The sequence below is a fragment of the Myotis myotis genome, unplaced genomic scaffold, assembly GCF_014108235.1.
Source record: "Myotis myotis isolate mMyoMyo1 unplaced genomic scaffold, mMyoMyo1.p scaffold_m19_p_1, whole genome shotgun sequence".
NCBI classification, from domain to species: Eukaryota; Metazoa; Chordata; class Mammalia; order Chiroptera; family Vespertilionidae; genus Myotis; species Myotis myotis.
In genome coordinates, this window is record NW_023416313.1 from 59,598,821 (window position 1) to 59,618,492 (window position 19,672).

The 19,672-nt window shown below is 41.0% G+C and overlaps 1 protein-coding gene across 1 annotated transcript in view; it reads left to right on the plus strand.

Moving 5' to 3' along the window:
- HERC5 (HECT and RLD domain containing E3 ubiquitin protein ligase 5) overlaps positions 1-19,672 on the plus strand; it is a 40,234-nt gene that overhangs the window by 11,958 nt on the left and 8,604 nt on the right. The window contains exons 9-15 of the mRNA XM_036339435.1: positions 4,770-4,959; positions 7,100-7,254; positions 8,859-8,972; positions 9,620-9,730; positions 11,311-11,481; positions 13,637-13,780; positions 17,277-17,443. Coding sequence (XP_036195328.1) covers positions 4,770-4,959; positions 7,100-7,254; positions 8,859-8,972; positions 9,620-9,730; positions 11,311-11,481; positions 13,637-13,780; positions 17,277-17,443 — 1,052 coding nt within the window. The remainder of the gene's footprint in view (positions 1-4,769; positions 4,960-7,099; positions 7,255-8,858; positions 8,973-9,619; positions 9,731-11,310; positions 11,482-13,636; positions 13,781-17,276; positions 17,444-19,672) is intronic.

The following is a 19,672-nucleotide window of genomic DNA, read 5'->3' on the forward strand; positions in this document are numbered from 1 at the left end:
ACGTTACCCTCTACCCCCCCCCCCCCGCTCATGCCCTCACCCTCCCCCCCCCGTTGTCCGTGTCCATTGGTTAGGCCTATATGCCTGCATGTAAGTCCTTTGGTTGATCTTTCCCTCTTACCCCCACCCTCTCCTACCCTCCCTTCAAAGCCCGACAGTCCAATCAATGCCTCTCCGTCTCTGGATCAGTCCTTGTTCATCAGTTTGTGTTGTTCATTATATTCCACAAATGAGTGAGATCATGTGGTATTTATCTGCTCTCCAGTTCCATCCATGCTGTGGCAAATGGTAAGAGTTCCTTTTTCTTCTTCCTCTTCTTAAAGAATACCTTTCAGCATTTCATATAATGCTGGTTTGGTGGTGATGAACTCCTTTAGCTTTTTCTTATCCGTGAAGCTCTTTCTCTGACCTTCTATTCTGAATGATAGCTTTGCTGGATAAAGTAATCTTGGTTGCAGGTTCATGCTATTCATCACTTTGAATATTTCTTGCCACTCCCTTCTGGCCTGCATGGTTTCTGTTGAGAAATCAGCTGACAGTCGTATGGGTACTCCCTTGTAGGTAACTGACTGTCTTTCTCTTGCTGCTTTTAAGATTCTCTCTTTGTCTTTTGCTCTTGGCATTTTAATGATGATGTGTCTTGGTGTGGTCCTCTTTGGATTCCTTTTGTTTGGGGTTCTCTGCGCTTCCTGGACTTGTAAGTCTATTTCTTTCACCAGGTAGGGGAAGTTTTCTGTCATTATTTCTTCAAATAGGTTTTCAATATCTTGCCCTCTCTCTTCTTCTAGTACCCCTATAATTCTGATGTTGGTACGCTTGAAGTTGTCCCAGAGGCTCCTTACACTATCTTCATATTTTTGGAATCTCTTCTTTTTTCGTTTTCAGTGGGTATTTTTTGTTTCTTTGTATTTCAAATCTTTGACTTGATTTTTGGGATCCTCTTGTCTGCTGTTGGATCTCCGTATATTATTCTTTATTTCAGTCAGTGTATGCTTAATTTCTAGTTGGTCCTTTTTCATGTCCTCCATGGTCTCACTATACTTATTGAGGGACTCATTAAATTTATCGGCGGTTTCCATAAAATTCTTGAAAAACCTTATAAACGTGGCCTTGAACTCTATATCCAGTCGTTTGCTTTCCTCCATTTCTGCCATTTGTGACCTGTTTCTTTGTCTCCGCATTTTGGCTGCTTTCCCTGTGTTGATAGAGTGGCTTTGTGTGCTAGGTGTCCTGTAGGGCCCAGTGTCTCAGCCTCCCCAGCTACCTGAGGTGGACACTCTTGGTGCACCCCCTTGTGGGCTTTGTGCACAGTCTTGTTGTAGCTATGCCTTGGTTGTTGTAGGATCACTGGGAGGAATTGACCTCCAGGCCAATTGGCAGTGAGAATCAGCTGTGTCTGCAGTGGGAGAACTTCTGTGCTGGAGACACCATTCTGGGGCAAGACTTGCTTCAGTGGGGCTTTGGTGCTCACTGAGACTGCACCCTGAGTGTGTCCCTTATGGATCTGAGGAGTTGTGATCTGGATGGTTCCCCTCTGAACATTGGGTACAATGGCTCTTGGATCTAAGGAGGTGCTAATTTAGCCTCTGCCTGAGGTTACACAGCAGGAACTATGAAGAGAACTGCAAATTCCCCTTCTTTTTTTTTGGAGTTTGGAAGTGCCCTGATAATGCTCAGCTGTGTAGGAATGCAAGCCACTGTGGGGCCTTGGGCCTTCTCTTGGAAGCTCTGGGTCTATCTGGCCCGGCTGCCGTTAGGTAATTACAGGTTGCAAATGGCCGGGGCATTCATATGCAAAAGCCTCTGTCGCAGCCTGGGCGGGGCGGGGTCTCATGAAATCAAAGGGCGGAGAAAGCAGCTATGGCGGAGCCTCAGCCCCGCCCTAAGGAGTCGAGAGTCCCAGTGTCCCGGCAATGGCTGCAAGCACCTCTGAGGGAAAGCCGCTCTCAAGTTGGCCCGCTGCCAGACAGTCCAGTATCTCCCCGTATGAGTCCTGGGTCCCCAGAGACTTCCCGGAACCAGATTTCAGAGCCGTCGGGAGCTTGTGTCTCCCTCTGGATTCAAAAAGACAGCCGCGTCCTCAGGTGCCAGACCCTTTCCGCGCGCGAGCCCCCGTACCTCTGCACTCCACCTCCGCAGCTCCTCCTGCTCGCAGTGTGCTTTTCTTTCCTTCTAGTTGTAGAATTTACACTCAGCCAGCCCTCCTGTAGTTCTGGATGATGTCCACCTTGTGTTTTTGATGCATTTATCGATTGTTGTGGGAAGCAGCAATTTCCCGGTGTTTATGCCGCCATCTTAGTTTCTCTCCTTTTCCCTCTCAATCTTGCTCTAATCTCTCTCCCTCCCTCTTAGCTCCCTCACCTGCTCTGTTGCTGTCTGCAAAAAACAGCATTCTGCATCTTAGCTTTCAAGTTCTCTCTCACACACATTCCTGTATCGCAAGGGAAGGTTAAAGTTCAATTCTGTTAACTTTGACAGAACCATGGCCCAATTAGGGATCTGAGTTAAAATGGATCCCTAATGATGCCCCTTTATCAGGACTCTGCAGCACTTAATGGAAAGATCACACACAAAATAGAAGGCCATTTCTGCACCTGTGAAGGGAAGGCTAATTATATCTTGGTTGTGCCAGCACAGTATCATAAAGTGTAAGTGACATAACAGAGAGCAATCTTCCACTATTTCAAATGGGCAATTGGGTCAGAAGGCCTGTAATGTTTCTCTTTAGAGATTTCTGTGATAGAGAGTCACAGCCTTGGCATTCATTTATGTAGCAAACATCTGAATATTGCTTTGTGCGGGACATTGCAATGAGGATTCCTGATAAACCATGGAAGAACCATGCTCTGCCCTTAGAAGGTCATGGCTTAGTTTGGCACATAGACACGTTCATGGAGCTACTAATGGGAAGACTGGGTGTGTTTTACACGCCACTCTCTTCCCTAATGCCTAGCGTAGAACATAGTAGGTATATAGTAAATATTTCGAATGAATGAATTCAGTCATGACTAAGGCCCTGGATAGTCGGCTCTACTCACAGCACTCAAACAAAACAAGGTGCCCAGGGGAAGTAGGTGCCTACATGGGGAGGGCACTCCTGGAAGCGAGGGAAGTGTTCATGGAGGCTTGGGGTATGAAACATGCAACTGGCTTGAGAGTATTGCAATAGTTCCGAGTGGGTTGGGAGGTTTGGGGATGTGGCTAGCGATGAGCAAAGAGGAAGGATGTATGCTGTCGAAACGTCATTAAATAGAGTTGTCAGGTGTATGTAACTCCAGAGACTGAGCCACATAGTAGGAGCCCAGTATGTTTTGATGTAAAAAAGAGAAAATATTAAAAATGTGTACGTTTAGAGATACCATTAGGTAGTGTGATAACTTAGTGGTTAAGAAAGAACTAGGGTTTGGAGTCTGAAAGATTCAGGAGAGATTCCCATTTAGTTGTATGACCTAGATTAAGTTAATTTCTCTGAAGTACAGATTTCTCATCTATAAAATGGGGTCAGTAGTATCTATGTTATAGTAAAACTATAAGGATTAAATGACCTATTTGCCAAAACCGGTTTGGCTCAGTGGATAGAGCGTCGGCCTCCGGACTGAAAGGTCCCAGGTTCGATTCCGGCCAAGGGCATGTACCTGGGTTGCGGGCACATCCCCAGTAGGAGATGTGCTGGAGGCAGCTGATCGATGTTTCTCTCTCATCGATGTTTCTAACACTATCTCTCTCCCTTCCTCTCTGTAAAAAATCAATAAAATATATTTAAAAAATATATATTTAAAAAAAATCAATAAAATATATTTTTAAAAAATCAATAAAATATATTTTAAAAAAAATTTAATATATGCAAATCATATAGCACCTGACAGATAACTCCATAAATACTAGCTTTTTAGTGGGTTTTGAAACAAATTTTTAAAAATATATTATTACTGATTTCAGAGAGAGAGGGAGAGATAGAAACATCAGTGATGAGAGAAATCATTGATCGGCTGCCTCCCGCATGCTCCCCCAATGGGGATCAAGCCCACAACCCAGGCATGTGCCCTTCCTTGACTGGAATCGAACCCGGACCCTTCAGTCCGCAGGCTGATGCTCCATCCACTGAGCCAAACCAGCTAGGGTAAAACAAATTATTTTTATTATCTGAGCACACATGACCAGTAAAAATTCAGAATTGCATTTGATGTTTTCCTGAACATTTGCATTCTGATTAGGGAAACTGAGGAGATTGGAAGGACTAGAAACTAAAGTGTGTGGTGGGGAGAGTTGGTGATGAGGTCCTATAGGAAGACAATAGGAAACAATTTTGATTTTCGTTGTTGCACTTGTTACTTTTTCTTTGTTTGGGGTTTTATTTTTCTTTTGCTTTTTTCTAACACATTTTTGCTCTTTAAAAAAAAAATGAGATATGATAGTGGAACCAGAGGGTGCAATGTAGTATTTATTACTGAGTGGCTGCCTGTTAGTTCTGAACCCACTTCCTCCAGAACAACTCTTAACATGTGATTTCTTTTTTATCTCCTTCATGCACTCACAATAATTGAATAAAGACAATACTTGTCACATATCCACACCTCAGGCACTGGGAGCCTCGGTAAGATGGGATATCAGCATAGGTGTTAGAAAAACTAAACGATCATTCCAGTTTCATGGTGCAATGAAACTTCAGGTTCTACGCTTTATTTACAGTAAGTTGCACCCAGTCCCTCCTGGGGCTTTTTCCTGCTGTGTTTTGAGTGCCTTCTCCCTGGTTATTTTTTTTGCTGCAGATAACCACCTGTCTCAAGGATAATCTGCTCAAACACCTTCCATTTTCTTCTCCCCACCGAGAAGCCTTAGAGATCTTCTTCCTCCTCCCAGAATGTCCCGTGATGCATGATTACAACAACTGGGAGAGCCTGGTGGTTCCGTTTGCAGAGGCTGTTTGTGAAATGAATGATAAATCTTCAGAGGCTCTGGGTAAGATTGATGATTTACATGTGAAATTTACCATTCTCTCTCTTTTTTTTTAAATATATTCCATTGATTTTCTACAGAGAAGAAGGGAGAGGGACAGAGAGCCAGAAACATTGATGAGAGAGAAACATCCATCAGCTGCTTTCTGCACGCCCCCCAGTGGGGATGTGCCCGCAACCAAGGCACATGCCCTTGACCGGAATCGAACCTGGGACCCTTGAGTTCGCAGGCCGATGCTCTGTCCACTGAGCCAAACCGGTTCGGCACCATTCTCTCAAGGAAAGATATGCCTCCTAAAGTTATGGCAAAACTTAGGTAGAGAAATGGGAACACATTCATGTTTTTTATCTTGTATTCTTAGTGTATTCTAAAGACACTCTAGTAATGACTCTGGACATCCAAAATAGAGTGTTCCAGTACCTGTTTAGAGTTCTTACCATGACCTATGTGTGGCATGGTCATGAGGTTTTTTGTTCCCAACTTTTCATTGTGAAAAATTTCATACACAGAAGTTAAAGGAATAGTCCAGTGAGTACCCTCTACCTGAGAGTCAGCAACAATTAACATGTTGCCTTATGTGCTTCCTCTTTTTTTAATTTTTTATTGATTAAGTTATTACATATGTGTCCTTATCCCCACATCACTCCCCATCCCCGCACTCATGCCCTCACCCCCCTGTTGTCTGTGGCTTCCTCTCTAAGTACAGATTACATTTTAATTTTGCTGAATTATTTGAAAGAAAGTTGGGGATATTATGATACTGCACCTATAATAGTTAATCATGCATCACTTAACATATGGAAATCTACATTATGACATCATTATGCACCTAATAAAATTAGCCGTCCTGTATATTAAAACCCTAATACGCAAATCCATTGAATGCAGAATAACTGGTCACTATGATGTGCAGTGACCACCAGGGCGCAGACGCTCAATACAGGGGCTGCCCCCTGGTGGTCAGTGCGCTCCCACAGGGGGAGCACCACTCAGCCAGAAGCTGGGCTCATGGCTGGTGAGCTCAGGCAGGCGGTAAGGAGCCAGGGGTCCCGGACTGCGAGGGGGCACAGGCCAGGCTGAGGGATCACCCCCCAGTGCATGAATCTCATGCACCAGGCCTCTAGTAATTTCATAATAATTGCCTAATATTCCAGCCATATTAAAATTTTTGCAAAAGATATTTTATGGACTGCTTTATTTAAAAAATCTACGTTAGTTGCCTTGGAGAATGTCCCAGCTCTAGAGTTGTCTGTTTCCTCCTTCCCTGTGTCTCCAGTACATTGGAAGTTAGTTCTAGGGGCTTAATTAGATTTAATGGGGTTTCTTTATTTTTTACATAATCCATTCTAATATTAAATCTAGATACCATTGTAAGGGATGAAAAGCTGTTTAAAATGTTTTTGTTGCTGTTTTTTACAATGCTGAAAGGTGTTATTTAAGAGTTAAAAACTCATGCTGGGAGCACAAAAAAAAGTCATGCAGTCATGAGTAGTTCTTAATCTAGTTTTCCATACAGTATGCTCCTCAGCCTGGAATAAAATGTAACTAATTTAATGTCTCTTTTTTCACAGATTAATATCAAGATTGAGGTCCTATTACTGTCAAGGAATTTTTTTTAGGGCATTAAATTCTGAACTTTTTTTTCTTTTAAGTTTGAGCATAGACTTTTTAAAATATATTTTTATTGATTTCAAAGAGGAAGGCAAAGGGAGGGAGAGATAGAAACATCAATGATGAGAGAGAATCATTGAGCGGCTGCCTCCTGCACGCCTCCTACTGGATATCGAGCCCACAACCTGGACACGTGCCCTAGACCCATGTCCCTTCAGTCCATAGGCTGACACTCTATCCACTGAGCAAAACAAGCTAGGGCAGATTCTGAACTTTTAATTGCAATCATATTCTCTGAAAAATTTAATACAAATATGTTTTTGTAACTGTGACATATAAAAAAATATATCAGGTTTTTAAAAATTATTTTTTAAAGTATTACATATATTACATATGTCTCCTTTTTCCCCCATTGTCCTCTTCCCGGCCACCCCACCCTATTCTATCAGTTTTGGAAAATATGGACCACTTTAATACCTTTAAGAATCCAAGAGAAATCACGTTAACATTTATTTACCTTTGTATCCCTCAGAGGAATATTGGGCATCTCTGCATGACTCCACTTTCATGGAACTGGTCCAGATGTTTAAAAGAGCCATCACTGCTCAACTGCGTTACTGGGCTGAAGATGCTGAAAGTAACTGTCACATTAAAGTTCTCCTAGAAATGCTGAAAAAGCTGCACAGGGTAAGGGTTTCTCCTGGCCTGAATCTTAAACAGACTCTTGAAACATGAAGTTTATATTGCTATTTTTTAAATTTTGTTTTTTGTGAATTAAGCCATGCATATAAAAGAATGTATATAGTATCTGTGAACAGTTTGAAGAAAACTAATAAAACAGACATCAGTGTAACTACTGCCCATGTTGGAAAAGAAAGTATTTCCAGTACTTTTGAAATGCCTGTGTATTTTTCTCTCAGATTGCATCCCCTCACCTCTTGGAGATACCCATGATCCTGGGTTTTGGGTTCATCCTTCCCTTACTCTTCTTTATTGTTTTACAACAATAGGTAGATAGGTGCTAGATAGATAGATAGATAGATAGATAGATAGATAGATGGATGGATGGATGGATGTACGTACGCTGTTTAATTTTGCTGTTTTTGAAATTTACATGAGTGGAATACATGTGTCTTACACATTTGTTCTACAAATTCTTCCAGATTAGTACTCATGGCTGCATTCATTTTCATTTTTACATCATAGTCTGTTCTGTGATGTACCATGATTATTCATTTCAGTACTGATGGGTATATGTGCTGTTTGCAGTTCTTTTGGAGTGGGGGGGGGGGGTTCTCTATGTGAAAACCTGTTTCTATAAACATTCCTGTATGAATGTCTTGGTGTTCATGTATCAAGAGTTGGTTTTTAGTTTCCATACCTAATTCTGGAAGTGATCGCTTGTAGGATATGTGTGTTCTTTACACAGCCACAGAGGGGCTTTTAGAAGACCTCCTCAGCATTAGTCATTCAGTCCAGGACTGTGCCCATCCCGGTCAAATACTGATGGTCACTCATGTCCAAAGCATCTAATGTCGTTATCAGTGTCTTCGGTGACTGATGCTAGCACTGAGCCACGGTGTTCATAGGTACTTCATAATATTCCCTGGTCACATCGGGATAGAAAACTGAAAATTCTCCCACAATTAGGAGGAAATGCTCTATATATGCCTTGCCAGAGGGAACATCTATAAATGGTATATTGTAAATCTCTGAAGAACATGACATGCAATATTGGGCCCCAGAGTACTTTGGATTTATATTGCACTGTATTTTTCTTTGGACTTAAAGTTTCTTAAAACTTCTTTTTTTTTCTATGAATTAAAAGTAGCTAGACGTTTCCAGGCTGGCATGGCTCAGTTGAGCATTGACCTATGAACCAGGAGGTCACAGTTCTATTCCCAGTCAGGGCACATGCCCGGGTTGCGGGCTCAGTCCCCAGTGGGGGGCATGCAGGAGGCAGCTGATAGATGATTCTCTCACATCATTGATGTTTCTACCTCTCTCTCCTTTTCCTTTCCTCTCTGAAATCAAGAAAAATATATTTAAAAGATAAATAAAAGTAAGTAGAAATTTGTCATCTTAGTTATCAATTTCTACTATGAAATGTTAGACATTCTTTATGTTCCTGGACATGTGGGGTTTTGACAGTGGAGGAATTGGGTAGAACTTTATTCTCTGGTCATGAAGGGTGTTTACTAGTAATTTGCATTTATCCTGAGAATCTAATAGCCATTAAGCAAAATTATCTTTATATAGAAAACTTTCTCATTAGTTATATTTTATTTAAGGTAAACCAGACTAAATTTCAACTGCCTGAAAATATTTTCCAAGTAAATGAACTCGCGCACTGCCTTGATTTTTATGAAGATGCACGTAGAAGGAGCTCTTGGAAAAAGAACTTAGTAAGTATGGCATGTATAAAGAGGAAATTGGATCATCAATGAGTTAATATAGGCATTTGTGCTGTAACTTTCTACAGGAGTGTCCAAAATCCTTGCATTCTGCAAAATTGCCCAATAGAAATAGCAGGGCTTATTGGGAAAAGCAAAACAGACCCCTCAAAACCTGTGCAGTTTTGGAGCCAGAGCACTAACAGAAAAGTGGTTGCTACCTGGGCAGGTAGCTTGGGTCTACCAGACAAGCGTCATGTGGAGCGTGCCATGCAAATATGAAAAACACACAAAAAACGAAAGGGTGGACCTCTACCTACACCCTAATTAGAGGACTGGTGGGCTGTTTACTTAATACATCTGAACTCATTTACATTTCACAAGTGTGGGTGGCAGTAGAACAGACTCTGGGAAAGTGCCCAGAATTTCAGTTAATTGGTAAATGAGCACTGAAAATACCAGGTCTCTATACCTTTCATTGGTACATGTAAAACATTTTCTTAGAATTTTATGTATTTAAGTACTACTGCCAAGCAATTTGAATTGATTTGGCCGTAAGTACTGAGACCTTCACCCATCAGAGGTTAAAGGCTACGAGGTCAGACGTAAGATAGCTCTGTCCTTTCACTTATCAGAATTGTTCTTATTTCCATTTTTAGGACACTGTAGAAGACATCCAGCATCCTGTCATATTCAGTCATTTTCCATTTGTCTTTAATATTCTGTCAAAAATTAAACTACTACGTGCAGACTCGCTTTTAAAAATGCAGGTACGCATGCCGATTTCTTTGTCTTTGGTAACAAATCAAATGATAAATGCCTTCGTAAGTGTACAGTATTTTGGGGGGTGATAAGGGAGCCACCCACTGGTGAAACTAATGGCTGTAGCATTCGAGTTACTTATGCTCTAATGAAGAAGGCAAAAAAGAGTGTCAGAATTTGGGTTGGCTTGGCCTTGAGGCCTCTTAGGGCCTTAGTAGCAAAGGATCGAGCTTGGGTAGCTGGCCTAGTTGTAGAGCGTTTGACCTTGAGATTGGTGCCTGTAGTTTTCTGATTGGCTGGCATTCAGAGAGATGTAGCAAACTTGGACTTGATTGAAATTAGCACTATATTTAAGGAGGTCCAACCGAGTGAAGAAAACATAACAGTGGGAATAGAGGTGACAGGATTCTTGAAATTTGGACCCAAATAAATGCCTGAGATAGTGCCATAACAAAGGTTTGTAAAACGTATCCTTTTTTCAGTGAACTATCATCGGCTAAATTGGTTGTTTGTGAACATATCCGGCAACGCGCTTTTGAAGTTAAAATTGGATAATTTAAAATGCCTTGGAAAATACACTTCATTACCTTTTTGTAAGGATGAAATTTGTCAATATAGGTACAGGTTTTAGAACGGTGCCTCACACAAAGTAAATGCCCAAAAGTGTTCGGTCTTATTATCACTCTTGCTCTCATGTATGCATCTGTACGTGTATGAGTAATATTCAAATATATGTCATAAAAGTAAATACTTTCACAAATGCAGTTACCATAATAAAATAGGAAATTGATTTATGAGTTCTGGTATAACCATTAGTGAAACACTTAACAAAGGAAAATAAAAAATATACAAGAATTTTCTTTTGCTTCATCTCTTAACTGTTTTCTCCTGACTTTAAGTAAGTTTCCAGTAATAATCTTATAGAACTGATTTCTCTCTGTTTTGCTAAGAACCACAGACTTTAATGGTCCCAAATTGCTATTTGGTTTCAGGTGGACGATATCTCTCTCTCTCCTCCCCTCCCCCTCTCCCCCCCTCCCCCTCTCCCCCTCTCCCCCTCTCCCCCTCTCCCCCTTTCCCCCTCTCTCCCCTTGTCCCCTCTCTTCACCTAAAATCTCTTGTCTGGTTTCTCTTCCTAGAATAGGATCTTTTTAGCGAGGTCTCTCATATTTGAACTTTTCCTGCAGGCTGCTTTTTTCCTAAACTTCTGAACTTTTTCGAATGAGAATATGTTTCAGCGCACTGCGTCAGTGTTTACTAATCAGCCTCTTAGTCTGTTGATTATAATTAGCTTTAGTGACTGAAGTATTAATAATTGCATTTATAGGAAGGGTAAAGTAGTCCAGTGGAGCCTGCCGTCGGTCGCTTTCCTGCTCACCCAGGCTGGCTCCCGTTTCTTAGGTTCCATGTTTCTTCAGCTCACAGGGTGAACACTGAATGTATAGCTTATCTTCAGTGGTGTATATAAGGCTCTTTTTATAAGTGTTTGTGACATGCATTCATAACCAACTGAACCAGTTTATCCCACTTTACAAATTTCTACTCAGAGCAAATGGTAAAATGAAGTGAGACATTTCTGTTTTCCTAGGAGAGAAGATTTAGAGCTGTTTTGCATTTGGCTGGAATTGTGGAAGATGGAGGGTCCAGTTTAGGGTTGCTGCCCACCTTTAATCTCATAGTCAGAAGGAGTCACTTGATTGAGGACGTTTTGAGCCAGTTAAGTCAATTTGAGAATGAAGACCTGAGGATGGAGTTAATGGTAAAGTATCACTCTCAATAATTTGGTGCCCAGATAAGGAAAATATTAAGTAATGTAACAACTAGCCTTCACAGAAGGGAAATTATCTCCCTTTTCCATCGAGGTGGTCTGCCTCAGAGTTCCCCTAACTCCCCAGAGACCTGTGAGTTCCAGGTGATAGGTGTAGGCACTTCATCAGGACACGCAGGCTAAGGGGCCTTAGGGAAATGGTTGCCATCCCCCAACCTAGCCAGGTAGAAAGTCCAGCTCTAACCCTGAGAGGTCCAGTCCCTCCTGAGGACTGGCCTCGCCTGGCTAGTCACCACTTTTTAAGGGTTTTGGTGAGATGAGAATTGAGGGTTTGTTTCTGCTCACGCAGGACCCAAAGTTCTCTGTGGAAGAGGGAACTTTCTGTTTATTGACTGCATCGTTTTTGAGGGTATAATTGTAGATAATACCATGTTCTGAACATCTATAAATGATCTTTGGTTTAGTAACTATATAACTTGTCTTACTAGTGTATATATGTATATTATTTTTAATATTTTTAATTGATTTTAGAAAGGAACGGAGAAGGAGCAAGAGAAACACCAATAATGAGAGAGAAACATTGATTAGCTGCCTCCTGCACACCCCCTACTGGGGATCGAGCCCACAACCCCAGGCCTGTGCCTTTGACTGGAATCGAACCTGGGACCCTTCAGCCCGTAGGCTGATGCTCTATCCACTGAACAAAACCTGCTAGGGCCACTCATCCATTTTTAAAATCTAGGTAACATTTGATGAGCAGTTACCATTTTCCAGACTCTGTGAGGCATTTTACAGGTTATTTAATCTTTCAGATAATCTGTGGGGAAAACAGCCTTTGTGAGGTTAAAGAACTTGCCCACAGGGAGGGGCCGGTTTAACACCTGGTCTTATAAAGATTTTAAATGTTTTACTGAGGCCGGAACAGGTTTGGCTCAGTGGATGGAGCGTCGGCCTGCGGACTGAGGGGTCCCGGGTCCGATTCTGGTCGGGGGCGTGTGCCTGGGCTGCGGGCACATCCCCAGTGGGAGATGTGCAGGAGGCGGCTGATCGATGTTTCTCTCTCATTGATGTTTCTGACACTCTGTCTCTCTCCCTTCCTCTCTGTAAAAAATCAATGAAATATATTTTTTAAAAAAATATTTTACTGAGGTTTGAAACTTGCATCTCTATAAAATGGTAGCGATATTCATCCAAATAAACCAGTAAAAGGAGCTTTTAAGGAGAAAAATGAGGATTTGGGGGAAGAGCAGAGAGAAAGGAATTTCTGTATTAAAACAGCAGGAAAAAGAAGAGAAAAATACAAACCTAAATAGTGCTGCATAAGAGAAAGCAAGGGAGAAAAGAACGTGAAGAAAGAGGGGGTGGTCAGAGGAATGAAATGGGTTAGGGAACCAAGGAGATGAGACATCAGGAAAAGCCCTTGGAATTGAGGACTCCAGGTTCTTGGTCCTGTTGGAGAAAAGCATTTAAGAAGAGAAATGGGTTTGGAAGTTGGTGACAGTATTCTCCGAAATTTGACAGCCTAGAGTAGGAGGGGCCAATATTGTCTATTTTAGAAACAGTGGTCTTGAGGTGTGTGTTTTCTTTAAGGATAAGGGAGAACTTAACACATTTGTAAACTGAAGTGAAAGATTCTAAAAAAGAAAGGCAAGAATGGAACGACCGAAGGAGCAAAGACGGTGATGATAGAATCATCTTGTGCAGGGATTGGTGCCCCTCCTTAAGGAGCAAACAGCCAAGCCAATAAATACTTCACGTGTGCTCTGGCTTGGTTTTTTTTGAAAATCCTAATATTTCTGATTTCTTTGTGTTTTACTGTTATTATACTTAGCCTACCTTATAACTGTAACAATGGTGCCAATTGAGGTCAATTTAGTGTTAAAAACTTTAGGCTCTGAGGTGTCACAGACATAGGATTAAACCTCGGCTGCACCATTGAGTATTTTATAATCTTGGGAGTTATTTAAATTCCTGAAGCCTCATAGAATTAATAGGATATTAAATATGGTAACACGAGTATGATGCTTACCACAGTGGCTGCCAAATACTTGGGCCCACAATAATGCTAGCTCTCACTGCTAAACAGAGTGTAACATGTAGCAATACACAGCCTAAAAGTGATGCATTATTTGCTCTGCTTCCTCAGGTTTCATTTAGTGAAGAAACTGGATATGAACCTGGAGGCGTCAGGACAGAGTTTTTCTACTGTCTGTTTGAAGAGATGACTCGGCCAGAATATGGGATGTTCATGTATCCTAAAGAGGCTACCTACATGTGGTTTCCTGTTAAGGTAAGTCCCCTTTTCTTTGCTTATGGTGTTTCCTGATAGAAAAGGTATGTCACATACCATAAATTAGATTGCCTAATTTGTTTTATACTAGGAGAAGAATTAATGATATAATTGTAGAGATAAAAGTTTAATTGAAAAAGGTGATTATTGCCCTGGCCAAGTGGCTGGGTTGATTAGAGCATCATCCTGTACACCAGCGGTTCTCAACCTGTGGGTCGCTACCCCTTTGGGAGTCAAACGACCCTTTCACAGGGGTCGCCTAAGACCATCGGAAAACACATATATAATTACATATTGTTTTTGTGATTAATCGCTTTGCTTTAATTACGTTCAATTTGTAACAATGAAAATACATCCTGCATATCAAATATTTACATTACAATTCATAACAGTAGCAAAATTACAGTTATGAAGTAGCAACGAAAATAATTTTATGGTTGGGGGTGACCACAACATGAGGAACTGTATTAAAGGGTCGCGGCATTAGGAAGGTTGAGAACCACTGCTGTACACCAAAAGGTGGCAGGTGACAATCGCCGTTCAGGGCACACACGTAGGTTGCAGATTTGATCCCTGGTCAGGGCACATAATGGGAGGCAACTAATTGATGTTTCTCTTGTGCCCCTGCTCTCTCTCTCCCCCTCCATTTCTCCCTAAAATCAATAAAAACATATCCTCCGGGAAGGATAAAAATAAATAAGTACATACGTACATAGATGATTATTTTCTCTAAAACAGGGTCTACTTTCCCTGGATTCTCATGTCCACAGAGGAGAAATTAAGCAGTATGTGTTTTTGACCATTTATGGAATGTATGGATAAAATCAAATGCTTCTTTCTTAGGCACTCAGTCTTTGTCACAGTTCTATTTTTCCTGGTGAGCTTGAAGACAAAGGCTATGAAAGTACATTGTGGAAACTTTAGTTTATAAGGATTACTGAGCCTAATGTGCTACTATGCTTGTTCATTCTTTCATTTACTTATTTTTTATGGAAATAAGTGGTATATAACGTTGTGTAAATTAAACATTGTGCACATGTTGATTTGATATTTATATGCTGTAATGTGGTTGCCACTGAAGCAATAATTAGCACCTCTGTCACGTCACATAATTACTACTTCTTTTTAGTGGTTGGAATAATTAAGATCTAGTTTCATAGCACATTTGATTATTATAATCCAATATTGTTATCTGTATTCACTACTGTGCATTAGATCTCTAGGACTTTCTACTTGGTGCAGTTTTTTCCCCCTAAACAACATCTCTCCTAGCCCCTCAATCCTCATTCTGTTAATGCTTTTAGTGACCAAAACTGTGACAGGGATTTAAATTGACTTAATGATTGAATATAAATCCTGAATATTCTTTTTTTTTTTTTTTTTTCCCATGGGTTTGGTAATCTTTTTTTTTTTTTTTAAATTAAATCTTTATTGTTCAGATTATTACATTTGTTCCTCATTTTTTCCCCCCCCATAACTCCCCTCCTCCCAGCTCCCGCCCCACCCTCTGCCCTCACTCCCCACCCACTGTCCTCTTCCATAGGTGCACGATTTTTGTCCAGTCTCTTCCCGCATCTCCCACACCCCTTTCCCCCCCAAGAATAGTCAGTCCATTCCCTTTCTATGTCCCTGATTCTATTATGATCACCAGATTATTTATTCACTTGATTCTTAGATTCACTTGTTGATAGGTGCATATTTGTTGTTCATAATTTGTATCTTTACCTTTTTTTTTCTTCTTCCTCTTCTTAAAGGATACCTTTCAGCATTTCATATAATACTGGTTTGGTGGTGATGAACTCCTTTAGCTTTTCCTTATCTGTGAAGCTCTTTATCTGACCTTCCGTTCTGAATGATAGCTTTGCTGGATAAAGTAATCTTGGTTGTAGGTTCTTGGTATTCATCACTTTGAATATTTCTTGCCATTCCCTTCTGGCCTGCAAAGTTTCTGTTGAGAAATCAGCTGACAGTCGTATGGGTACTCCCTTGTAGGTAACTGGGTTTCTTTCTCTTGCTGCTTTTAAGATTCTCTCTTTGTCTTTTGCTCTTGGCATTTTAATTATGATGTGTCTTGGTGTGGTCCTCTTTGGATTCCTTTTGTTTGGGGTTCTCTGCGCTTCCTGGACCTGTAGGTCTATTTCTTTCACCAGGTGGGGGAAGTTTTCTGTCATTATTTCTTTAAATAGGTTTTCAATATCTTGCTCTCTCTCATCCTCTGGCACCCCTATAATTCTGATGTTGGTGCGCTTGAAGCTGTCCCAGAGGCTCCTTACACTATCTTCATATTTTCGGATTCTTTTTTCATTTTGCTTTTCCAGTTGGGTGTTTTTTGCTTCTTCGCATTTCGAATCTTTGACTTGATTCTTGCGCTCCTCTGGTCTGCTGTTGGGTGTCTGTATAATATTCTTTATTTCAGTCAGTGTATGCTTAATTTCTAGTTGGTTCTTTATCACAACATCGAGGGTCTCATTAGATTTCTTGAGGATCTCACTACATTTATCGGCGGTCTCACCAGTCTTTTCGAGGGCCTTACTAAGTTTATCGGCAGCTTCTAGACAGTTCTTAAGAGACCTTAAAAGTGTGGTTCTGAACTCAATATCCTCCATTGACAGTTTTGTCCTGTTTCTTTGTCTCCGCATTTTTTATGCTTTCTTGGTGCACCCCCTAGTGGTCTTTGTCCGCAGTCTTGTTGCCTTTAAGCCTTGATTGATGTCGGCAATACCGGGGTGATTTGACCTCCAGGCTAACTGGCTATGAGAGTCTGCTGTGTCTGTAGTGGGAGGGCTTCTGTGCTGGATCTCTAGGGCGGTGCTAATCTAGCGTTTGCCTGAGGCTATCCGGCAAATGGTTCTGTGCAGGGCTTGGGCGGGGTGGGTCCCCGGGGATCTACAGGGCAGGTGGAACGAGCAGTTATGGCGACTCTCAGTTCCTTCCCCAGGGGCTCTGCCTCTCAGAGCCCCAGCAATGGCTGCAAACCTCGGAGAGAAAGCTGCCTTCGAGTTCCGACCGAAGCCAGACAGTCCCGTTTCTCCCGTTTGAGTCTCGGTCCCCAGAGACTCGCCCGGATCTGGAGCTCAGAGTCTGAAACTCCCTCCCGATTGAAAACAACAACCGCGCCCTCCGCCGCCAGCCCGCTCCGCGCGCACACTCCGCACCTGAGTATTTCACTTCAGCACTGCGCCTCCTCTGAGTCTGGGTATGATATTCTCTTTCCTCCTAGTTGTAGAATTTCCACTCAGCCAGCCTTCCCGTGGTTCTGGGTGATGTCCGTTCTGTCCTTTAGTTATATCTCTGAAGTGGTTGTTTGAGGCAGCGATCTCCGGCGTTAACCTATGCCGCCATCTTGGTTTCTCCTGAATATTCTTATCTCAAGATTTTTGGTTTTAATTTGTGATTTGATTTTGTGAAGGGGGGGGGGGACATGTTTATCTAATATAAAGATACCATTGTACTGGCAAAAATTCATAATATGTTAAAATGTTTTTTCTCTTTTCAGCCTAAATTTGAGAAAAAGAGATATTTCTTCTTTGGGATTCTGTGTGGACTTATTCTGTTCAACGGCAATGTTGCAAACATCCCTTTCCCACTGGCTCTGTTTAAGAAACTTTTGGACCAAACACCATCATTGGAAGACTTGAAAGAGCTCAGTCCTGTCTTGGGAAGGTAAGTAAACATGATTCTTTTTCAGAGTTCTACCTAACATATATTAGGACAAATATTTAAACACACCCTCTCAGTAATATTTTCACGTCCAATAGTAGCATTCTGAGTACTTGAAACCAATTTTAACTTTGGCAAGAATTGTTGGATTAATAATTTAACTTTCTAAAATTAACGAAAGTTTTTTATATTAGTCCTCAGTGCTTGCATTAATCTTTGAACTTTATTTGCATAGAAACAGTCATAGACAGAGTATAGGTTACAGTGATGTTTATTTTAAATAATTGTTTCCGTATTACCACCTTTAAAATGAAAACTTATATGTAAGTTAAAAGACAACCCCCACCTTGTAAAAAGTATTGGTAACATATAATAGGAAGGGTGCCGTAACCGGTTTGGCTCAGTGGATAGAGTGTCGGCCTGCGGACTGAGGGGTCCCAGGTTCGATTCCGGTCAAGGGCATGTACCTTGGTTGCAGGCACATCCCCAGTCGGGGGTGTGCAGGAGGCAGCTGGTTGATGTTTCTCTCTCATCGATGTTTCTGACTCTCTGTCCCTCTCCTTTCCTCTCTGTAAAAAATCAATAAAATATATTAAAAATAAAACAGGAAGGGTGACTATCTCTACTATATAAAGTACTTCTGCACGTTCATAAGAAAAATTCACAAAGTGTACAAGAAGGCAACTCACAGAAGAAGCAATAGAAATGGCACATAAATACAAACATGATCAATCTCACTAGTGATCATGGAATGCAGATTAAAATGAGAGACTATTATGTGCTTCAAAGTGACAGTGGATGGATATACTGATCTGTATGGTGTTAGCAAGGGTTTGGTAAAAGATTAACTCCAGTCTCAGGGATTGTTAGTGGGTGTGCAAATTGGTAACTCCTTTTTCAGAGAACAATGTGGCATTGCTTATCTGAATCAAAAACGTGTTTGACGCTTTGACCCAACAGTTTTGTCTCTAGACATTTCATCCGAAACACATAACCATGCAAGGATTTCTGTATACCAGTATACACTGTATCATATAGTTCATAATACATGGACTGCCTAACTGTTCTTCAAGAAGGGAATTGTATATTTTTGGTATATTTATGCAATGGACTGTGGAGATATTCTTTTAAATATTTTACTGATTTTTTTACAGACAGGAAGGGAGAGAGAGAGAGGGCGAGAGAGTTAGAAACATCGATGAGAAACATCAACTCAGCTGCCTCCTGCACACTTCCTACTGGGGATGTACCCACAACCAAGGTACACGCCCTTGACCGTAATCGAACCTGGGACCCTTCAGTCTGCAGTCCAATACTCTATCCACTGAGCCAAACCAGTTAGGGCAAGTTTTTTTAACAAAAATTAGGACAGTAGTATGATCCTGTTATTAATAGACTATTAATAGGATCCATTTTACAGATGAGGAAACTAAAACACACCCAGGTCCCAAAGTGACATAACCATGGCTCCAGAGTCCAATTGTTAATCATACTAATAGGAGGAGGAGAAAAATACTGAAAACAGAAGATTTGGGAAGGAGGAGAGAAAAAAATTTTTTTTACTGAAAACATTGAAAATTACCTACTTAATGCTATGCCTAAGGAGACTTAATAAGCTTAATAACTATACACATAAACTTAGTAAATATAAAGGTCATTAAATCTGTATCAGTATTTCTCAAACTTTTAGGTCTTAAGATATTCAAAAAGTATTGAGGACTCAAAGAGCTTTTATTTATGTTTGTTACATTTGCCAATGTTTGCAATATTAGAAATTAAAAGTGATAAATGTTTTACATTCAAGAATACACAAATATTGGGTATCATAGAGCCTCTGGGAAACTGTTCTATACTCACTGTGAAAGACAAAAGTAACATCTTAGTATTATTATGAAAATAGTTTAGAGCCCATGGACCCCTGTAAAGTCCTCAGGGATTCCCAGAAGTTGTGGGTCTGGGCAATGCTTTGAGAAGCACTGATCTCTACATTCAGTAAAACTCCAGTTTCAATCCCAGCAGGCTTACTATAAAACTTGACAAGCTGATTCTAAAATTTAGATGGATGAACAAAGGGCCAAGAATAACCCATAAGGTAAAGAAGGGTGGGGAACTTGTCCTATCAGATATCAAGAATAATTTGAAAGCCGCATTAAGCAGGACAGTATGTAATTGTGCAGGTTTTCCAGTAGAACAGAAGAGAGAGCTCAGAAACTGACCATGCACACATGGAAC